The 20,197-nt window shown below is 40.8% G+C and overlaps 1 protein-coding gene across 2 annotated transcripts; it reads right to left on the reverse strand.

Annotated features, from left to right (window-relative positions):
• Positions 1 to 7,136: 7,136 nt before the first annotated feature.
• On the reverse strand, positions 7,137 to 19,386 carry LOC124252978 (interleukin-17 receptor D-like). Of its 2 annotated transcripts, none has more exons than XM_046686691.1 (4): positions 19,240 to 19,386; positions 15,372 to 15,494; positions 13,211 to 13,264; positions 7,137 to 12,217 (listed from the first exon to the last, which is right to left on the reverse strand). In XM_046686691.1, the coding sequence occupies exons 2-4, from the start codon at positions 15,430 to 15,432 to the stop codon at positions 11,301 to 11,303; spliced, it is 1,032 nt and encodes a 343-aa protein (XP_046542647.1). In that variant the 5' UTR covers positions 15,433 to 15,494; positions 19,240 to 19,386; the 3' UTR covers positions 7,137 to 11,300. The 2 variants fall into 2 exon arrangements, with proteins under 2 accessions (XP_046542647.1, XP_046542646.1); XM_046686690.1 differs by having other exon boundaries at positions 13,196 to 13,264.
• Positions 19,387 to 20,197: the final 811 nt, after the last annotated feature.

Raw genomic sequence — 20,197 nt, forward strand, 5'->3', positions numbered from 1 at the left:
AACTATGTAGTGGTGTCACCCGTACAGTTGTTCTAGTAACTGCATCAAAACTATGATGTGGTGTCACCCATACAGTTGTGCTTGTATCTGCATCAAAAGTATGCAGTGGTGTCACCCATACAGTTGTGCCAGGAACTGCATCAAAACTATGAAGTGGTGTCACCAATACAGTTGTGCTTGTATCTGCATCAAAACTATGTTGTTGTGTCACCCATACAGATGTGCTTGTAACTGCGTCAAAACTATGTTGTTGTGTCACCCTTACAGATGTGCTTGTATCTGCGTGAAAACTATGCAGTGGTGTCACCCATACAGTTGTGCTTCTCTCTGCATCAAAACTATGTATTGGTGTAACCCATACAGTTGTGCTTGTAACTGCGTCAAAACTATGTCGTGGTGTCACCTGTACAGATGTTCTTGTCTCTTCATCAAAACTATGCCGTCGTGTCACCCATACGCTGAGCAAGGGACTGCATCAAAACGATGTAGTGGTGTTACCCATACAGCTGTGCCAGGAACTGCATCAAAACTATGTAGTGGTGTGTCCCATATAGTTGTGCCAGGAACTGCATCAAAACTATGAAGTGGTGTCAACCATACAGTTGTGCCAGGAACTGCATCAAAACTATTTAATGGTGTCACCCATACAGCTGTGCCAGGAACTGCATCAAAACTATGCAGTGGTGTCACCCGTACAGTTGTTCTAGTAACTGCATCAAAACTATGCTGTGGTGTCACCCATACTGTTGCGCTTCTCTCTGCATCAAAACTATGTAGTGCTGTCACCCATACAGTTGTGCTTGTATCTGCATCAAAACTATGTTGTTGTGTCACCCTTACAGATGTGCTTGTATCTGCGTCAAAACTATGTGTCACCCATACAGTTGTGCTAGTAACTGCATCAAAACTATGGTCACCAACACTGCTGTGCTTGTATCTGCATCAAAACTATGTAGTGATGTCACCCATACAGTTGTGCTTGTAACTGCATCAAAACTATGTAGTGGTGTCACCCATACAGTTGTGCCAGGAACTGCATCAAAACTATGTAGTGGTGTCACCCATACAGTTGTGCCAGGAACTGCATCAAAACTATGTAGTGGTGTCACCCATACAGTTGTGCCAGGAACTGCATCAAAACTATGTAGTGGTGTCACCCATACAGTTGTGCCAGGAACTGCATCAAAACTATGTAGTGGTGTCACCCATACAGTTGTGCCTGGAACTGCATCAAAACTATGCAGTGGTGTCACCCATACAGTTGTGCTAGTAACTGCATCAAAACTATGCAGTGGTGTCACCAATACAGTTGTGCCAGGAACTGCATTAGAACTATGTAGTGGTGTCACCCACACAGTTGTGCTTGTAACTGCATCAAGACTATGCAGTGGTGTCACCCATGAAGTTGTGCCAGGAACTGCATCAAATCTATGTAGTGGTGTCACCCATACAGCTGAGCCAGGAACTGCATCAAAACTATGTAGTGGTGTCACCCGTACAGTTGTGCCAGGAACTGCATCAAAACTATGTAGTGGTGTCACCCATACAGTTGTGCTAGGAACTGCATCAAAACTATGTAGTGGTGTCACACATACAGTTTTGCTAGTAACTGCATGAAAACTATGCAGTGGTTTCACCCATACAGGTGTGCAAGGAACTGCATCAAAACTATGTAGTTGTGTAACCAATACAGCTGTGCAAAGAACTGCATCAAAACTATGTAGTGATGTCACCCATACAGTTGTGCTTGTATCTGCATCAAAACTATGCTGTGGTGTCACCAATACACTTGTGCTGGGAACTGCATCAAAACTATGCAGTGGTGTCACCCATACAGTTGTGATAGTATCTGTGTCAAAACTATGTAGTGGTGTCACCCATACAGTTGTGCCTGGAATTGCATCAAAACTATGCAGTGGTTTCACCCATACAGTTGTGCTTGTAACTGCATCAAAACTATGTAGTGGTTTCACCCATACGGTTGTGCTTGTATCTGCATCAAAACTATGTAGTGGTGTCACCCATACAGTTGTGCTTGTATCTGCATTAAAACTATGTAGTGGTGTCACCCATACAGTTGTGCTTGTATCTGCATCAAAACTATGCAGTGGTGTCACCCATACAGTTGTGCTAGGAACTGCATCAAAACTATGTAGTGGTGTCACCGACAAAGTTGTGCTTGTATCTGCATTAAAACTATGTAGTGGTGTCACCCTTACAGTAGTGCTTGTAACTGCATCAAAACTATGCAGTGGTGTCACCATTACAGTTGTGCCAGGAACTGCATCAAAACTATGCAGTGGTGTAACCCATACAGTTGTGCCAGAAACTGCATCATATCTATGTAGTGGTGTCATCCATACATCTGTGCCAGGAACTGCATCAAAACTATGTAGTGGTGTCACCCTTACAGCTGTGCAAGTAACTGCATCAAAACTATGTAGTGATGTCACCCATACAGTTGTGCTTGTATCTGCATCGAAACTGTGTAGTGGTGTCACCCATACAGTTGTACTTGTATCTGCATCAAAACTATGCAGTGGTGTCACCCATACAGTTGTGCCAGGAACTGCATCAAAACTATGCAGTGGTGTCACCCATACAGTTGTGCTTGTAACTGCATCAAAACTATGTAGTGGTGTCACCCATACAGTTGTGCCAGGAACTGCATCAAAACTATGCAGTGGTGTCACCCATACAGTTGTGCCAGGAACTGCATCAAATCTATGTAGTGGTGTCACCCATACAGTTGTGCCAGGAACTGCATCAAAACTATGTAGTGGTGTCACCCATACAGTTGTGCTTGGAACTGCATCAAAACTATGTAGTGGTGTCACCCATACAGTTGTGCCAGTAACTGCATCAAAACTATGCAGTGGTGTCACCCATACAGTTGTGCTTGTATCTGCATCAAAACTATGTAGTGGTGTCACCCATACAGTTGTGCTTGTATCTGCATCAAAACTATGCAGTGGTGTCACCCATACAGTTGTGCTTGGAACTGCATCAAAACTATGTAGTGGTGTCACCCATACAGTTGTGCCAGGAACTGCATCAAAACTATGTAGTGGTGTCACTCATACAGTTGTGCCAGGAACTGCATCAAAACTATGTAGTGGTGTCACCCATACAGTTGTGCTAGGAACTGCATCAAAACTATGTAGTGGTGTCACCCATACAGTTGTGCTTGTATCTGCATCAAAACTATGTAGTGGTGTCACCCATACAGTTGTGCCAGGAACTGCATCAAAACTATGCAGTGGTGTCACCCATACAGTTGTGCCAGGAACTGCATCAAAACTATGCAGTGGTGTCACCCATACAGTTGTGCCAGGAACTGCATCAAAACTATGTAGTGGTGTCACCCATACAGTTGTGCCAGGAACTGCATCAAAACTATGCAGTGGTGTCACCCATACAGTTGTGCCAGGAACTGCATCAAAACTATGCAGTGGTGTCACCCATACAGTTGTGCTTGTATCTGCATCAAAACTATGTAGTGGTGTCACCCATACAGTTGTGCCAGGAACTGCATCAAAACTATGTAGTGCTGTCACCCATACAGTTGTGCTTGTATCTGCATCAAAACTATGTAGTGGTGTCACCCATACAGTTGTGCCAGGAACTGCATCAAAACTATGCAGTGGTGTCACCCATACAGTTGTGCCAGGAACTGCATCAAAACTATGCAGTGGTGTCACCCATACAGTTGTGCCAGGAACTGCATCAAAACTATGCAGTGGTGTCACCCATACAGTTGTGCTTGTATTTGCACCAAAACTATGCAGTTGTGCTTGTATCTGCATCAAAACTATGTAGTGGTGTCACCCATACAGTTGTGCTTGTATTTGCACCAAAACTATGCACTGGTGTCACCCATACAGTTGTGCTTGTATCTGCATCAAAACTATGTAGTGGTGTCACCCATACAGTTGTGCCAGGAACTGCATCAAAACTATGTAGTGGTGTCACCCATACAGTTGTGCCAGGAACTGCATCAAATCTTTGTAGTGGTGTCACCCATACAGTTGTGCCAGGAACTGCATCAAAACTATGTAGTGGTTTCACCAATACAGTTGTGCCAGGAACTGCATCAAACTATGCAGTGGTGTAACCCATACAGGTGTGCTAGGAGCTGCATCAAAACTATGTAGTGGTGTCACCCATACAGTTGTGCTTGGACCTGCATCAAAACTATGTAGTGGTGTCACCCATACAGTTGTGCCAGGAACTGCATCAAAACTATGTAGTGGTGTCACCCATACAGTTGTGCCAGGAACTGCATCAAACTATGCAGTGGTGTCACCCATACAGGTGTGCTAGGAGCTGCATCAAAACTATGTAGTGGTGTCACCCATACAGTTGTGCTTGTACCTGCATCAAAACTATGTAGTGGTGTCACCCATACAGTTGTGCCAGGAACTGCATCAAAACTATGCAGTGGTGTCACCCATACAGTTGTGCTTGTATCTGCATCAAAACTATGCAGTGGTGTCACCCATACAGTTGTGCCAGGAACTGCATCAAAACTATGTAGTGGTGTCACCCATACAGTTGTGCTTGTATCTGCATCAAAACTATGTAGTGGTGTCACCCATACAGTTGTGCCAGGAACTGCATCAAAACTATGCAGTGGTGTCACCCATACAGTGCTTGTATCTGCATCAAAAACTATGTAGTGGTGTCACCCATACAGTTGTGCCAGGAACTGCATCAAAACTATGAAGTGGTGTCACCCATACAGTTGTGCTTGTATCTGCATCAAAACTATGTAGTGGTGTCACCCATACAGTGGTGCTTGTAACTGCATCAAAACTATGCAGAGGTGTCACCCATACAGTTGTGCCAGGAACTGCATCAAAACTATGAAGTGGTGTCACCCATACAGGTGTGCTTGTATCTGCATCAAAACTATGTAGTGGTGTCACCCATACAGTTGTGCCAGGAACTGCATCAAAACTATGCAGTGGTGTCACCCATACAGTTGTGCTTGTATCTGCATCAAAACTATGCAGTGGTGTCACCCATACAGTTGTGCCAGGAACTGCATCAAAACTATGAAGTGGTGTCACCCATACAGTTGTGCCAGGAACTGCATCAAAACTATGAAGTGGTGTCACCCATACAGTTGTGCTTGTATCTGCATCAAAACTATGTAGTGGTGTCACCCATACAGTTGTGCTTGTAAGTGCATCAAAACTATGTAGTGGTGTCACCCATACAGTTGTGCAAGGAACTGCATCAAAACTATGCAGTGGTGTCACCCATACAGTTGTGCCAGGAACTGCATCAAAACTATGCAGTGGTGTCACCCATACAGTTGTGCCAGGAACTGCCCCAAAACTATGAAGTGGTGTCACCCATACAGTTGTGCTTGTATCTGTATCAAAACTATGTAGTGGTGTCACCCATACAGTTGTTCTTGTAACTACATCAAAACTATGTAGTGGTGTCACCCATACAGTTGTGCCAGGAACTGCATCAAAACTATGTAGTGGTGTCACTCATACAGTTGTGCCAGGAACTGCATCAAAACTATGTAGTGGTGTCACCCATACAGGTGTGCTAAGAGCTGCATCAAAACTAAGTAGTGGTGTCACCGATACAGTTGTGCTTGTATCTGCATCAAAACTATGTAGTGGTGTCACCCATACAGTTGTGCCAGGAACTGCATCAAAACTAAGTAGTGCTGTCACCCATACAGTTGTGCTTGTATCTGCATCAAAACTATGTAGTGGTGTCACCCATACAGTTGTGCCAGGAACTGTATCAAAACTATGCAGTGGTGTAACCCAAACAGTTGTGCCAGGAACTGCATCAAAACTATGCAGTACTGTCACCCATACAGTTGTGCCAGGAACTCCATCAAAACTATGCAGTGGTGTCACCCATACAGTTGTGCTTGTATTTGCACCAAAACTATGCAGTTGTGCTTGTATCTGCATCAAAACTATGTAGTGGTGTCACCCATACAGTTGTGCTTGTATTTGCACCAAAACTATGAAGTGGTGTCACCCATACAGTTGTGCTTGTATTTGAACCAAAACTATGCACTTGTGCTTGTATCTGCATCAAAACTATGTAGTGGTGTCACCCATACAGTTGTGCCAGGAACTGCATCAAAACTATGTAGTGGTGTCACCCATACAGTTGTGCCAGGAGCTGCATCAAATCTTTGTAGTGGTGTCACCCATACAGTTGTGCCAGGAACTATATCAAAACTATGTAGTGGTTTCACCAATACAGTTGTGCCAGGAACTATATCAAAACTATGCAGTGGTGTCACCCATACAGTTGTGCCAGGAACTGCATCAAAAGTATGCAGTGGTGTCACCCATACAGTTGTGCCAGGAACTGCATCAAAACTATGTATTGGTGTCACACATACAGTTGTGCTTGTACCTGCATCAAAACTTTGTAGTGGTGTCACCCATACAGTTGTGCCAGGAACTGCATCAAAACTATGCAGTGGTGTCACCCATACAGTTGTGCTTGTATCTGCATCAAAAGTATGCAGTGGTGTCACCCATACAGTTGTGCCAGGAACTGCATCAAAACTATGAAGTGGTGTCACCCATACAGTTGTGCTTGTATCTGCATCAAAACTATGTAGTGGTGTCACCCATACAGTTGTGCTTGTAACTGCATCAAAACTATGCAGTGGTGTCACCCATAAAGTGGTGCCACCCATACAGTTGTGCCAGGAACTGCATCAAAACTATGTAGTGGTGTCACCCACACACTTGTGATTCTTTTAGTAGCATGAACCACAGTAAGAGTCCTAGACCACTACATGTCTACTGTATGACTCACAGTCCTCTCACATAGTAAAACGATCATGGAAAATGAAACATGAGGACAATTAGTATGGATATACAACTTCTTTATTCTGTATAGGCAACGTTTTGACATAGATTCTAACCACTAGTTTGATAGCAACATCAGAATCTATGCCGAACCGTTGCCTATACAGAATAAAGAAGTTGTATATCCATAAAAATTGTCCACAATCTTCATCTCCTCAAGTTCTAGACTGCCAATCAAAGACGATCATGGAAAGTAGGCCTAAAGTACCGGTATGGCAATAACAGTGTAACAGGTCACATTCACCATTGTCAATGATCATGAACACCCTGTCATAGTCATAGAAGTTTTATTTGAGTATACTTTTTAGTATGAAGGAAGCAAATAATGTTCTTTTTACAATTAAGGCATCTTGATGAGTCTGTGCAGGTATTTGATGTAAAATTGGACAAATTAAATGAAAAAGCATATGCAATTCATAAGTGCATCATAATTAGATATTTAGTTATCACATTTGCATATTTGACAATGGATCTTGGACCACACCAGGTCATACTGAAAAACATATGGCCAGTGAGTTTCAGGTGTTTCAATGTCCAAATGTAAACACTGATTCAGTAAAACTGTATCAACACAAAAAATAATAATATATATTCATCAAAAAGTGTGACACTGCAACAAGAAGTGATGCAACAGATTGCTCCCTAACTCAGACACAAGGTATTGCACTCCAATGAATATATATTAAAGGTCTTATGGAGAGTCAATGAAACTTCTAGAGCAACATGCCCAATTGTGGCAAGACAAAGTGTTTTGCTTGGGTTTTAGTTTCCAAATGAAAATCCCCAATAAGACAAGTATGATGGCCGACATGTAAATTCAGTCATGACCTTTTCTATACATTTCTCATGAATGAAAGGGCAATTGGTGACAAGACAATCAACACAAACATAAAATGTTCAACTGATTTTCTTAAACTATTGCTGTGACATCATTACAAAAATATATTTAGACGAGTCAGTATATAAAACAATTGCCACTATCACCCACTTACGAAAGTGAAGTACTAAATATTATCAAAATCAGATGAAATCGAGGTAAAGAGTGATTGTCACTGGTGGAAACCAACCCATTGCCTGGTCCTGCTCAGTACACTGCTGCAACAATGCTACAAAAAAAAATGATGAGTGGTCAATTTGGTACTGCTGTGGTCACATTGTGTCAGCTCGATATGGGAGCACAGGTCCGATATGTTGGTGAAGCCCAAGACCAAGTGTATGATGTTGAGAACAAGGAACAGGCTTTGGGTTTAATACCACTTTAAACATTATTCCAGGTAAGATTATGGTGAGTTCAATGTAACACACATGAGTGTGGGTATGGTGCTGACCAACCATATAATATAATTAGGTCACACTGCGATGTGGATCTAAATCCATAGGATTCTGGCACCACAAGGGGCATAACTCTGCACAGCAAATTGTGGTAGCTTGGAAGACTGGGCCACACCATCATTTGGAGAGTTTTCACCATCAACAGGGGTTAAAAAATAACCTTACCTTCCATGTCCCACATCACATCTGATCTTATTTTAACCTATCAGTTATCACAAACGGTAGCAGATTGTCATCAGAATCAATGTCCCTCAAACTCAGACAGAGAAAGGAATTCCAAATCCAGGGCCTAGATTTTCGAATTTCTCTTAACGCTAAGATAGTTGTAAGTTTGTGTTAATGTATGGCACTTACGACAATCTTATCGCTAAGAGAGCGTAAAAAAATTAGGCCAAGTATTTTATATAACGTGCCCTTTATCATTGGAAATCCTGTGTGTCTTATTACTACCAACTTGAAAATGTTACCAAACCAAGACACTCATGTCCCCATATCTCATGGGATTATACACAAAAGAAATTTTCGTGTAACCTACTGAACATAGTTCACATGTGTTTTTCTCAAGTAACCTCTGACTTGTTCAAGATGTGTATCTTCAAATGACTCATCTAATAACGCAGTGTCATAGAGTCTAACCATCTTTGGACAGATACATGTTGTGTTGTACATATGAATCTCCAGAGTTTTATGAAACACAGCAACTTCATGCATCCAGTATACACACACTGACAGAGAGGATGAGGAAAACAAATAATATTGCATTCCGAGGGGTGTACAATATTCAATCATTCAAATTCTTGACGAGAAACATTAAGTTCCTCTAACTGAAGTATGTCATCTTGCAATTCAGTATATTACCATTTCAACACTTTACAAGAACCTCATACTTCCTGTGAGGACCCTTTAAATGCACTTATTGGGGTCCTATGGACCCTTAGGTATGTAGGTCAAACTGAATAACGGTGTAAGAATCTACTTCGAAAAGTCTCTCAATATACACAAGAGGGTGTCATCATCCCAAAAGTTGTATGCCTCATTTTTGACTCACCAACTTTTAGAATGCCGATCAAACAATAAGTGAAACTGCATTTGTCACAATAGAAACGGTAGTATTAGTTTAATGCCAGTATAAATTTGCTTACATGGTTAAGGTATGGTGCTGTAAGTCACAGAATCATATTTGAAAATGTATTATTGATATGTACTCAGATCATCCTCACATTCCCTTGAAGAAAAATGAAAGCCATTCATCTGACGACACAAAATGTCATCAAAGAGCATGTGTCGAAACAAATACGGTATGTTACAAAATTTTGTTTCTGAGACAAGATAGTCCATCTGTCCACTTTATACAGCTGCTGGTGCTTGTGTACCTAAACAACTGTCAACATCAAATGATGTCTGTCAACGCTGCAGTAGAGGATGCTTGACATGCTCGTATTGAGTCAAGGTGTGCAAAAATTACCAAGGTAACTGTACAAAAACATCAAGCAAAGGTAATATGCAGGTTAATATCAAATAATGCTTAGTATTATGTCAACAACTGTAGCCCTCCTAGGCCATAACATGACTGTACAACACAGTGAAAACAGGACAACTTCATGATTTATATACATGTCATTCTAAACAACTCTCAATCATTGTGATTTCAGTCTAGGTAACAAATATATATCAAACATACATCGAATATACGATCAGAGTAAAGCTTATAAAATTCTGCCACAATTTCATGGAATTCTTTTGTGTAAATACAATGGCAAGATATTTGCCTTTAACTGTGGTTTCAAAACATTTACCTGGATGAAAGTACATAGGACAAGTCTATAATATAAGAACTCAGTGCCAATATACAGTTTGTTGTGACTTCTTGAATTTGTATAAATATACTTTGAATATCGATTTTATTTGTCAAGACTTTCCAAGCTGTGCCCCATCTGTGGAATATCTAGGTATTCCAAACTTGACTTCAAACAAAAGAACATCACCGGTATGTTTAGAGACATCTCTAAGTACTAGAGTGGTTTGAGGTATATTTTGATTTGATTAAATATTTGAAAAATTTAAACTACTGGACACTATTAAACTCTTCATGAGGCAGTGGACGAGTATTACCACATCCTGAATATAATGCTACAGTTTAATATGGAAGCTCTTTGGCCACTACTGAATGGGTGATTCTTCCTCTGACTTAATGATGAATCTCTACTCAAACAATATCAAATCCTTTAAAAAAACAGGTACGTAATTTAGTGTCTGATGAAACTGTAGCACCAAAGCGAAAAGCATTTACTGATATGATTAACAAGTATCAACAATAGCTGCTGAAAACATAGTGATGACTTACGACTACTGGTTAGCTGTGAAGAAGTGTCCATGACAAGATATAGAGGTTCAGGAATATAACCCCCAAATATAGACCAGCAAAACGACATTCTTCATTCTTGTCCACAAACAATAAAACCAAAATCAACAAACACTGCTCAGTGTTATTACTCTAAAATCAATGTCAATGTCAATGTCAATGTCAATGTCAATGTCAATCAGTTGTATTTCACTAGCTCCAGCACAAGATAACTTAAGCTTAGCTCCATTTAGCCCTCATTTACAAAACTCCTATCAAACAGACTGTCGCCTATACAGGCCCCATGCATGTGTTTCACTAACAGTCAGGAACCCAATCAGTTGATTGATGTCAGTTGATTAATGGTTGATGATTGAAGAGTTCAAGGCATGGTCATGGAACTATCAAACATGATTGAGTATGAGATTCAACACTTGTCTAACTGAATGAGTTTCTACATATGTGCAACTAGTACAACTTAAAACATGACTGAACATGTGAGTTTAACATACTTGAAATATGAACACAGAAACAGTTGAGACTTCAATTGTCAAGACAACAGAAAGCCTGACAATGGCATCCTTCAGACATCAATACCACTGACAAGATCATCATTGTCAATAGGGATGTTAGGCTGCAGGTTAAAGTTATCCTGGTCTTCATCCCCTGCGTGTCCACCCATGTTGATGGCAAGAAAGCATTCATCTATGTCCACGTCTGTCTGTATGGCACTTGGAGCAAACATGTCCTGGGGATAGAACTCATAACCAGTGGCATCTGCTGCAGCGGGTTGATGTTGTGATGTTGTTGATGTGTTCCAACTGTTTGTTAACAATTTCTGTTGGTGTGTCAGTGGGGACTTCACTTGGAGGAATCAGCTGCCCATGTTCCCGGATGTAGTCTGTGTTGTAGGTAACAACGCTGTCTGTGTGAGCACCAACACTCAGGTGCTGAGTGTCAATAAAAGGATCTCTCCCAGTGATACCAGGACTTGCTGTCAGTGAGACTGAATCAAAGTGACCATCAGGATCTGATTCATATGCTGAATCTTGTCGGCGGAACCTCCTATCAAACCACAGTGGATCAGATTTCTGGAAATGTCTTGCTTTTGTGATGGCTTCCTGGAAAGTCTGGCCACTTCTATTGGATTGTAGGTTCTCCATGGCATCTATCTCTGGATGTCCGCGAGTATGGTCGAAGACATCAACTTCATGGATGTGACACAATAAGTCCTTGAAATGTTTGGGCAGCTTATAATGGACACCAGGACTCACTTCCTTCAAGACAAAATCCTCACTGGTGTAGTCAAAGTGTACAAGGATGGTTTTCCTGTAGAAATCAGGCTCGAGGGACTTCGTCCTAACATGGGTTATGGCAGGGGAGAAGATGTCACCCTCTGGACCTTCATCTTCTGTCTTCAAAGACGTGTTTGTGTTCCGCGCATCCAGGAGTTTGAACGCTGCCTCTGAGCTGATGACAATCACGTAGTCTGCCTCATCAATGTGTGATATGATCCACTGGTAGGTGCCTATGGCTTGGAATGCACCCTTGAACCAGGGTAAATAGAAAACATCACAGTAACACTGGTCCTTCAGATACACAGCCAAACTGGTGATGACATTCAGATGATCCTTGTGGTCCTCAGCATACAGCAAATACACCTTCTTCCTTGGAAGAACTGAAACACATACACAGTTGCCATAAATGTTTGATAAAGGCCCAGGTACAATATTATACAGGCCATTTCACACATGCCTGGGCTGACAACATCATAGTATCAATGCATAAGCATGGCCCAAGAGTAACACAATGATGATGACTGGTTGACACTCTTGGCAAAGGAAGATGATATGAACCTAGTAACTGAATTTCCCTAAATCTGTCAAATCAGCAAGAATAAATGTAATAGTCTAGAACACTTACAATGCAAATCAGTTACATTTATTACTCACAAAGTCTTAACTGTGAGCACTGTATACATTCCAAGTAATTTTTTCACACAATCACTGTAAAATCTGGGAGTTTTGAACAAAATATGACGTCATCACGACAAAGAAAAATATTCAGATGTTCGATGGAACAAGCAAGTGAACTTTCATCTTAAATGGTCAAGAGGTTTCATTCAGGAACTATATTCTGAACATATATTTTGAGAGACCTTGGAAGCATGGTCCAACATTACAAAACAACACAATCCCCATCTCCAACCACTAGGCACATTAGAAATATACTTGTTTATATAGTGATGGATAATAGATTATTTGTTTATCAAATTTGTCTTGATGTCAACAACAACTCTTTAAAATAACTCTGTGTGTGTGTGTGTGTGTGTGTGTGTGTGTGTGTGTGTGTGTGTGTGTGTGTGTGTGTGTGTGTGTGTGTGTGTGTGCTGCGTGTGCGTGTGTATGTGTGTGTGTGTGGCCAAGTAGTTGAGGCAGGATGAGCTCAGTTGACATTTAGCCTAGACTGGGTAGTGGGCTAAAGACTGAACTCACAAAGTCACATTAAAGGCTTGTCTATCACAGACTCATCATAGGAGGAACCTGAGCTACAGTTCGGACACAGACTCTGAATATCAAATGAAAATTGATAGCTTTAAGTATATAATATATGTATGTATTTGACACAAAGGAAACTGATAATGTTCAACTTGTACCTGAGGGCCCGTTACCTCTGCCAAGATTGTTAATATTTGTTGGCTTGTGTTCACTGATGAGTCCATTTCCTGAAACAAAATAAGAAACCCCTGAAATATCTCATTCTTGATCCACTAAATTATTAGTGATAATATTTCAATTTGCCAAAACAACGACAGTCTCAAAATAAAGAGGTCATAGTTGCCTCATAAACCATGTCCCATTAAAACTCTCAATTGTGAATTTTTCATCAATGGCATAAGTTCAATATACAGAACTATTCAGAAAAAGACAATGCAGGGCTTGATTTAGTGCTTTGTTACTTGCACTGGTGCAACCCAATATTACAAAGTGTAACCTAGTTATTAGTCTAACTTGCACCAGGTGCAAGTAAATTTTTGAGAAATAAATCAACAATGAATTTAACATTATAAGCATAATTATGATTATGTTGGCTCATTTAAACTTCTAAACTTTGAATAGCTATGGCACTGAAACAGTGCTATTCATAGACAGGTCTTAGCTATGCCAGCTCTTGTAAACAGGGATCAGTTGTGTCTCTCTGTTTTGCTATGGTTTCAGGGGTACTACCATTCTCTTCCCACAGAGGTTACTCCTGTCATATCTTCCTACGTAACCTCTGTTCTAATACGGCCCTTTCATGGTGTGAGCGTTCAAGACTCGTGATTGGAGGCAATTAGATTTAGTTGTGCAATCAGCGACGTTGTTTCAAAAGAGAACTAATATGGCCGTATTAGAACAGAGGTTCGTAGGAAGATATGACAAGTAACCTCTGTGGGAAGAGAATGGGGTACTACATCACGGAAATATGTTAATGTGCACCGAAACCTCTCATATTTTAACACACTACATTGCAACTGGAATTTGGCTGGTGCAACAAGGTTTTTATCTTAGCAGCCAGATTGAACTATCACTACCACAGCTGTCTACCTTTCCAGGGAATCCGCAGCCAGATTGAACTATCACTACCACAGCGGTCTACCTTTCCAGGGAATCCGCAGCCAGATTGAACTATCACTACCACAGCTGTCTACCTTTCCTGGCAATCCGCAGCCAGATTGAACTATCACTACCACAGCTGTCTACCTTTCCTGGCAATCCGCAGCCAGATTGAACTATCACTACCACAGCTGTCTACCTTTCAAGGGAATCTGCAGCCAGATTGAACTATCACTACCACAGCTGTCTACCTTTCCTGGCAATCCGCAGCCAGATTGAACTATCACTACAACAGCTGTCTACCTTTCAAGGGAATCCGCAGCCAGATTGAACTATCACTACCACAGCTGTCTACCTTTCCTGGGAATCCGCAGCCAGATTGAACTATCACTACCACAGCTGTCTACCTTTCAAGGGAATCCGCAGCCAGATTGAACTATCACTACCACAGCTGTCTACCTTTCAAGGGAATCTGCAGCCAGATTGAACTATCACTACCACAGCTGTCTACCTTTCCTGGCAATCCGCAGCCAGATTGAACTATCACTACCACAGCTGTCTACCTTTCAAGGGAATCCGCAGCCAGATTGAACTATCACTACCACAGCTGTCTACCTTTTCTGGCAATCCGCAGCCAGATTGAACTATCTCTACCACAGCTGTCTACCTTTCCTGGCAATCCGCAGCCAGATTGAACTATCTCTACCACAGCTGTCTACCTTTCCAGGCAATCCACAGCCAGATTGAACTATCACTACCATGGCTGTCTACCTTTCCTGGCAATCCACAGCCAGGTTGAACTCACATGACATCACTGACGCTTACATTCAAAACAAGTATTAAAAGTTGTGACATCCATTTCCCAACTCTCAGTTGAATCAGGTTAGCTGATCAAACGATTTTCTATTTCACTTTAACTAGCAGTACCATAATAGTGTGAGAATGTAAGGAGAAAGTTGGGAACGTTTCTCAACAGTCTCATACAGATCTGTTTAAATAAATAACGAAACTGGGAAATAATACCTCTGTCGAATAACTTTTCCAATTACATACATAAAACCATACATGTTGCTACATTTGGGATTTCGGGAAAATATATTCCACATTTTTGTACTGGCGGTGCCAGGACTGGTAACAGAGAAGACACCTGGATGGCAACATGGGTAGCACAAGCCGGGATGAGTGTGAAATGAACAAGCGTAATGCTGTTCCACTGATGTGTTTTGTTCCACTGACCTGTTTGACGCTGTCTCCTGTATACAAGCACAACGATAATGATGAGGACCATGCCAAACATGGATCCAAACACGGCAGCCAGCACTATCCCGACTTTGTTGGATGACTGTGACGGATCTGTAACTAGAGAACGCACCTTCATGAACAACAACGTGCTGTGGGTAGTCAATTAGGCATCTATGTGTCTACATACAAATTCCCTTGAATATCTTGGAAAATCTTCCCAAGAGTCAGTCTCAGTAAACTTGGCTCAGTAATTTTCGTTACACTGCTATACTGAGTCTAACAAAACTTAGTAGAACGTCGCGTCAGCTAACCTTTTGGACTGACCAATCGGAACACAGCTTACCAAATCGCGAAAGTTAACATTCGCAGGTACCGTTTGAACCTTTACCTAAGAAACTCGAACGATTCTGGATGCTATTTTCCGCATGATCGCTTCCGAGTGATACACGCAATGAGTAAACAGCCGCTGAAAATAGTGTTTTTGTCAATATTCAAGGATGTCGTCTTGCGAAAATATAAGTATTTGTGTGTGTTTTTCAACGCAAAAAAAATCTTCAATGCGGTCTTTAGTCATTTTCAAGGGGGGTGGGGTGGGGGGGTTGTCGAACCCCCTGAACACACACACACACACACACACACCCCTGGGTCCGCCAACCGACAATGCGTGAGAAAGATGCTTCATGACTGGCTAATCTAAATTTTCTGGTTGTCAAAAGTTGTGAAAGGTTGTTCTGACATGACTTTTGTCTTTGGATCTGAAGTCTTTCAGTAGAAAGCAAAAAAATCTGTGTTCGTTGATTGTCTTGCATGAACATGACTGAAATGTCAGTTTCACATTTTCTATTTTTAGCAAAGCTGAGAACTGGTTCAGATTTATGGCATTTCAGTGTTACTAGTCAAAAAGAATATTGAATATACCCAATTTATTAGTTTGTGCTAGTTGACTAAAGTACTGTCGGAAATGCTAGAAAATGCTTTTTGACTTATATTTAAATTCAGAGGTATTACAGTTACTTAAATAACAAATATCACTTTAAGAAACATCTACCTAATGTAGACCGAGGGAATAAATTTTGAGACATGCCCTAAAATGCGTTTTTACTGATGAAAATACCAAAAACTTAGAAAAATAAGGGGTAGTTGGACGTTATGTGAGACAAACATTAACTTCTTGTGCTACGTCATCAGCATGCACAGTATCGACAGGTGAAATTGACACCTGAGCACACGCTCAGGCGAGGGGTCATCTCAACAGATGTTTTCTTCAAAATGTTGAATATGTGTACGTGTAGTATACGTATTGGTTATGTAAGGGATCATTTGTGTATGTGTGTTTATTGTGAAATAAACATACGAATTACTGTACATTGGAAAGAATCCTATCACTTGTGTTATCTTATCGATTGATTGTAGAAATGTGCAACGTTTTAATAAATGTTTTGCATGTCAACAGTATATTTCATTGCAAAAATATGGATGTAATTCGGTCAGTTTAATCTAGTTGTGAACATTGGCCAAAGATTTAACGAAGTCACTGGTGTAGCTTCTTTAGAATATATATATTCTTCTTCTCATAAAGTTTGTAGACCGCCCGTCTAAGTACTCCCTTGTCAGAGTTGTCAAGGATGGTTTTATGTCCCGGTTTTGCTTTTGAGACGGTCCCTGTCTTGTCTGATTTGTTTACAATATTGTAAACTTGTTGGTAAGACATACCAACAGCTCTACAAGGTCTGTAATAAACCATTTCTATACTAATGAAAGGTTTACCTCTGTCTTTTTCAAGCACAAAAACTTATAAACCTTTGCAACAATCGTCTGCAAATAGTTGGCCATAGTGGACGCTGTGATAAAGATGTGCATGCATGACGGAAACTTATTTATCAAGACTTAACATTTATATTAATATTTCTTCAATAAAGAAACGATAATTAAGTTAAGTAAAAAACGTTAATTTATATTTTTACACCACCTGTATTATTAGCATAAATGTAAAGACTATTTCAGATTTCTGTTGCACTCACTCTGAAAAAATCTTAAGTTGTTGTTTTGGTACCAAATTCTCTCCTGTAAACTGCCCTTTAAATGCATGGGAATGTTAAATCAATTGAAATAAAAATTAGGTACACTATAGGTGAGTTGATATATTGACAACATAATACATTTATCACCTTTCTAAAGATATTAAGGCTAAAAAGCATTTTTCTAGCATTTCCGACAGTACTTTAGTGGGAATCATGATGATATATTTTTGCCATAAAAGAGACTGAAAATTTTTCTGATTAATAAAGTACAGAAAGAAAGTTCAGAAAGTATTTCTGATACTTCTTGCTCCATCGGATGTAATCATTACAAAGTGTCATGTACTCAAGGCCGTCACACTCCTAAATGTCTATCAAAAACTTCAAAGAGAATGTAGGCAATAAATACATCAGCACAGTGACAAACTGTTATCAAATAAATATTTCACTAATCAAACTTCCACTATATAAAACCAGCACAGTATAAAACAATACTAGCAATATTGGCTTCACATCTTAGTACATGCATTTGAGTGTTATGCGATTACCTCCCTTTCATAATAGTGTTGGGAATTGGTTGAAATCTCACAACTGATGTTGGTTCATTACCAACGAGCAATTATCGAAAAATAATTGGTTAGCATCATTTTCCAGATTTTATTGTTCAGGTTGTTATAGCAGATAAGTATAATGAGGTTCTCTGTTGTTGTTTTTTGTAGTTTTATCTAGAAACTGCGCAAATCGCATTTGCAAAATTCACATCCAATGTAAAATGATATAACTTGCTACTACATGACATTTCAGTAAGTGAAGTGAGTTTTCTAAGACTTAAACATGCTTTCAGGCCCTGACAACTTCTAAGATATGTTCCAAACTTAAGTGTTTCGTACTAAATATATATATATTTATTTGGATTTAACTCGGCAATCTCCGGCGATGCCAGAATGCTCAAGGGATGCATGCGCTGCACAGGTTCTTTTCATCAGGTGTCAGTCCCTCACTTGCAAGCTGAGCGTACGGACGTGCAAGCTGAGCATATGGACATGCAAGCTGAGCGTACGGACATGCAGGCTGAGCATACGGACGTGCAAGCTGAACGTATGGAAAGTATGGCGGCGAAGTATGAAATTGAGAGTTTCAACGACTGTCTCAAAGATAAAGGCTTTACTGATAGCTCAATTTCTAAATTAATAAAAGAAGACTTCCATAAACCGTCCGAGTTAGCAGAGTTTGATAAAACAGACATTGACAGTTTGAGTTTGAGTCTACGGCTCGCACAACGAAAGTTACTTGAGCGTGTCATCATAACACTGAGAGACGAGAAGGGGAAGACGGAGTCCGGCAACACCGTAACAACGAAACCTATGCCAACGAGGGACCTAGCGTCTAACGTGGAACTCAACCAACTACTCGACTCGATAGGCTCGTCAAGTCTGAAGGACGTTCTTCATCCAAATCAAGACAAACTTGCACCAACGACATGCGTACAAGGTGAGAAAGCAAACCCTAAAACCAAAATCGTTTGTGTTCAATTATGAGAAAATGTGATCAATTGCTTGGTCGTTTGCTCACTGCAACCAATCTTTGATTATTTCAATAACGATTTTGTTTTACAATGTCTCCCCTCAGTAAATCGGCACACAGCATGAACATCAATCTACACAAGGTAGGGTGATAAGTTGCTCCAAAGTGATGATCCTTACAGAATCAAGGTACACAAAATACACTGTGCAATCAAGAGTAACCGAAAGCAAAGGAAAGAAACCATGACATGGTGACAGACAAGCGAAGATGATTTATTGCTGTTAGCAGTAGTTACACAGATGCATTGCAGCAGTCCTTACTTGACTTCCCAATGTGAGGAGGCTCCTGGGTGGTGGTGTCGGAGCCGTCTGCTGGTGAGGTGGTGGCTGGGCCATCTGCTGGTGAGGTGGCATCTGCAGGTGCTGGTACTGTAGGTGGGGGTGATCCTGTTAACAATCACAAGTTGAATTGACTAAGACAATCATGAAACAAGAAACTTGGGGAGTGTGTTTATTTTAGGCCATTGTGGTTTGGATCATTGCTCTGCTGACACTAATTTCTTCACGATTGGGGAAAACAACATAAACGTTTTACATTACTTTCAGCTGACATGAGGGACGGTGGGGTAGTCAAGTGGTTAAAGTGCTCGCTCGTCACGCCTAAGACCTGGGTTCGATTCCCCACATGGGTACATTTAGGAGATAAACATCATGTGTTGGCCAATTTCCGGGTGTTATTGAGTATTTAAAGCATGGGAATTCATTTGCAACTGATGGCATCAGCCGCAGGTTTCACATGAAATATTCCTGTGCTTCAAATACTCAATAACACCCGGAAATTGGCCAACACATGATGTTTATCGACAGTGTAAACACAAAAGTAAACCAAAAGGTCCACACACATTTTTGTGCCTGCACTCATTGACATCAAGTACGGGTACAGCAGTGAAATGTCATCAGCCGTCCGTTTCGGCTGTCTCCCATGGTACCATCTGGAACTGCTCATTTGTAACGTCATTCAGACAATATGATTTGAATGACGTCATCACAGCTGACGACGTAACAATACAATAGTGTGAGCGATGTTTATACGTATTAATGTGCAGCAAATTTCCAGGAATCGAATACCATTCGATCATGTTTTTCAAGCAATTAGATTAAAGAACACAGTGACTTTTGGTTTACAATGTGTGAGGCCCAATTCTAGTGTCCTACGCTGTGACATTGCTGGAATATTGCTAAAAGTGGCGTAAAACCAAACTCACTCACTCACTCACTC

The sequence above is a fragment of the Haliotis rubra genome, unplaced genomic scaffold (genome assembly GCF_003918875.1).
Source record: "Haliotis rubra isolate DU_JTF1 unplaced genomic scaffold, ASM391887v1 Scf53, whole genome shotgun sequence".
Classification (NCBI taxonomy): Eukaryota; Metazoa; Mollusca; class Gastropoda; order Lepetellida; family Haliotidae; genus Haliotis; species Haliotis rubra.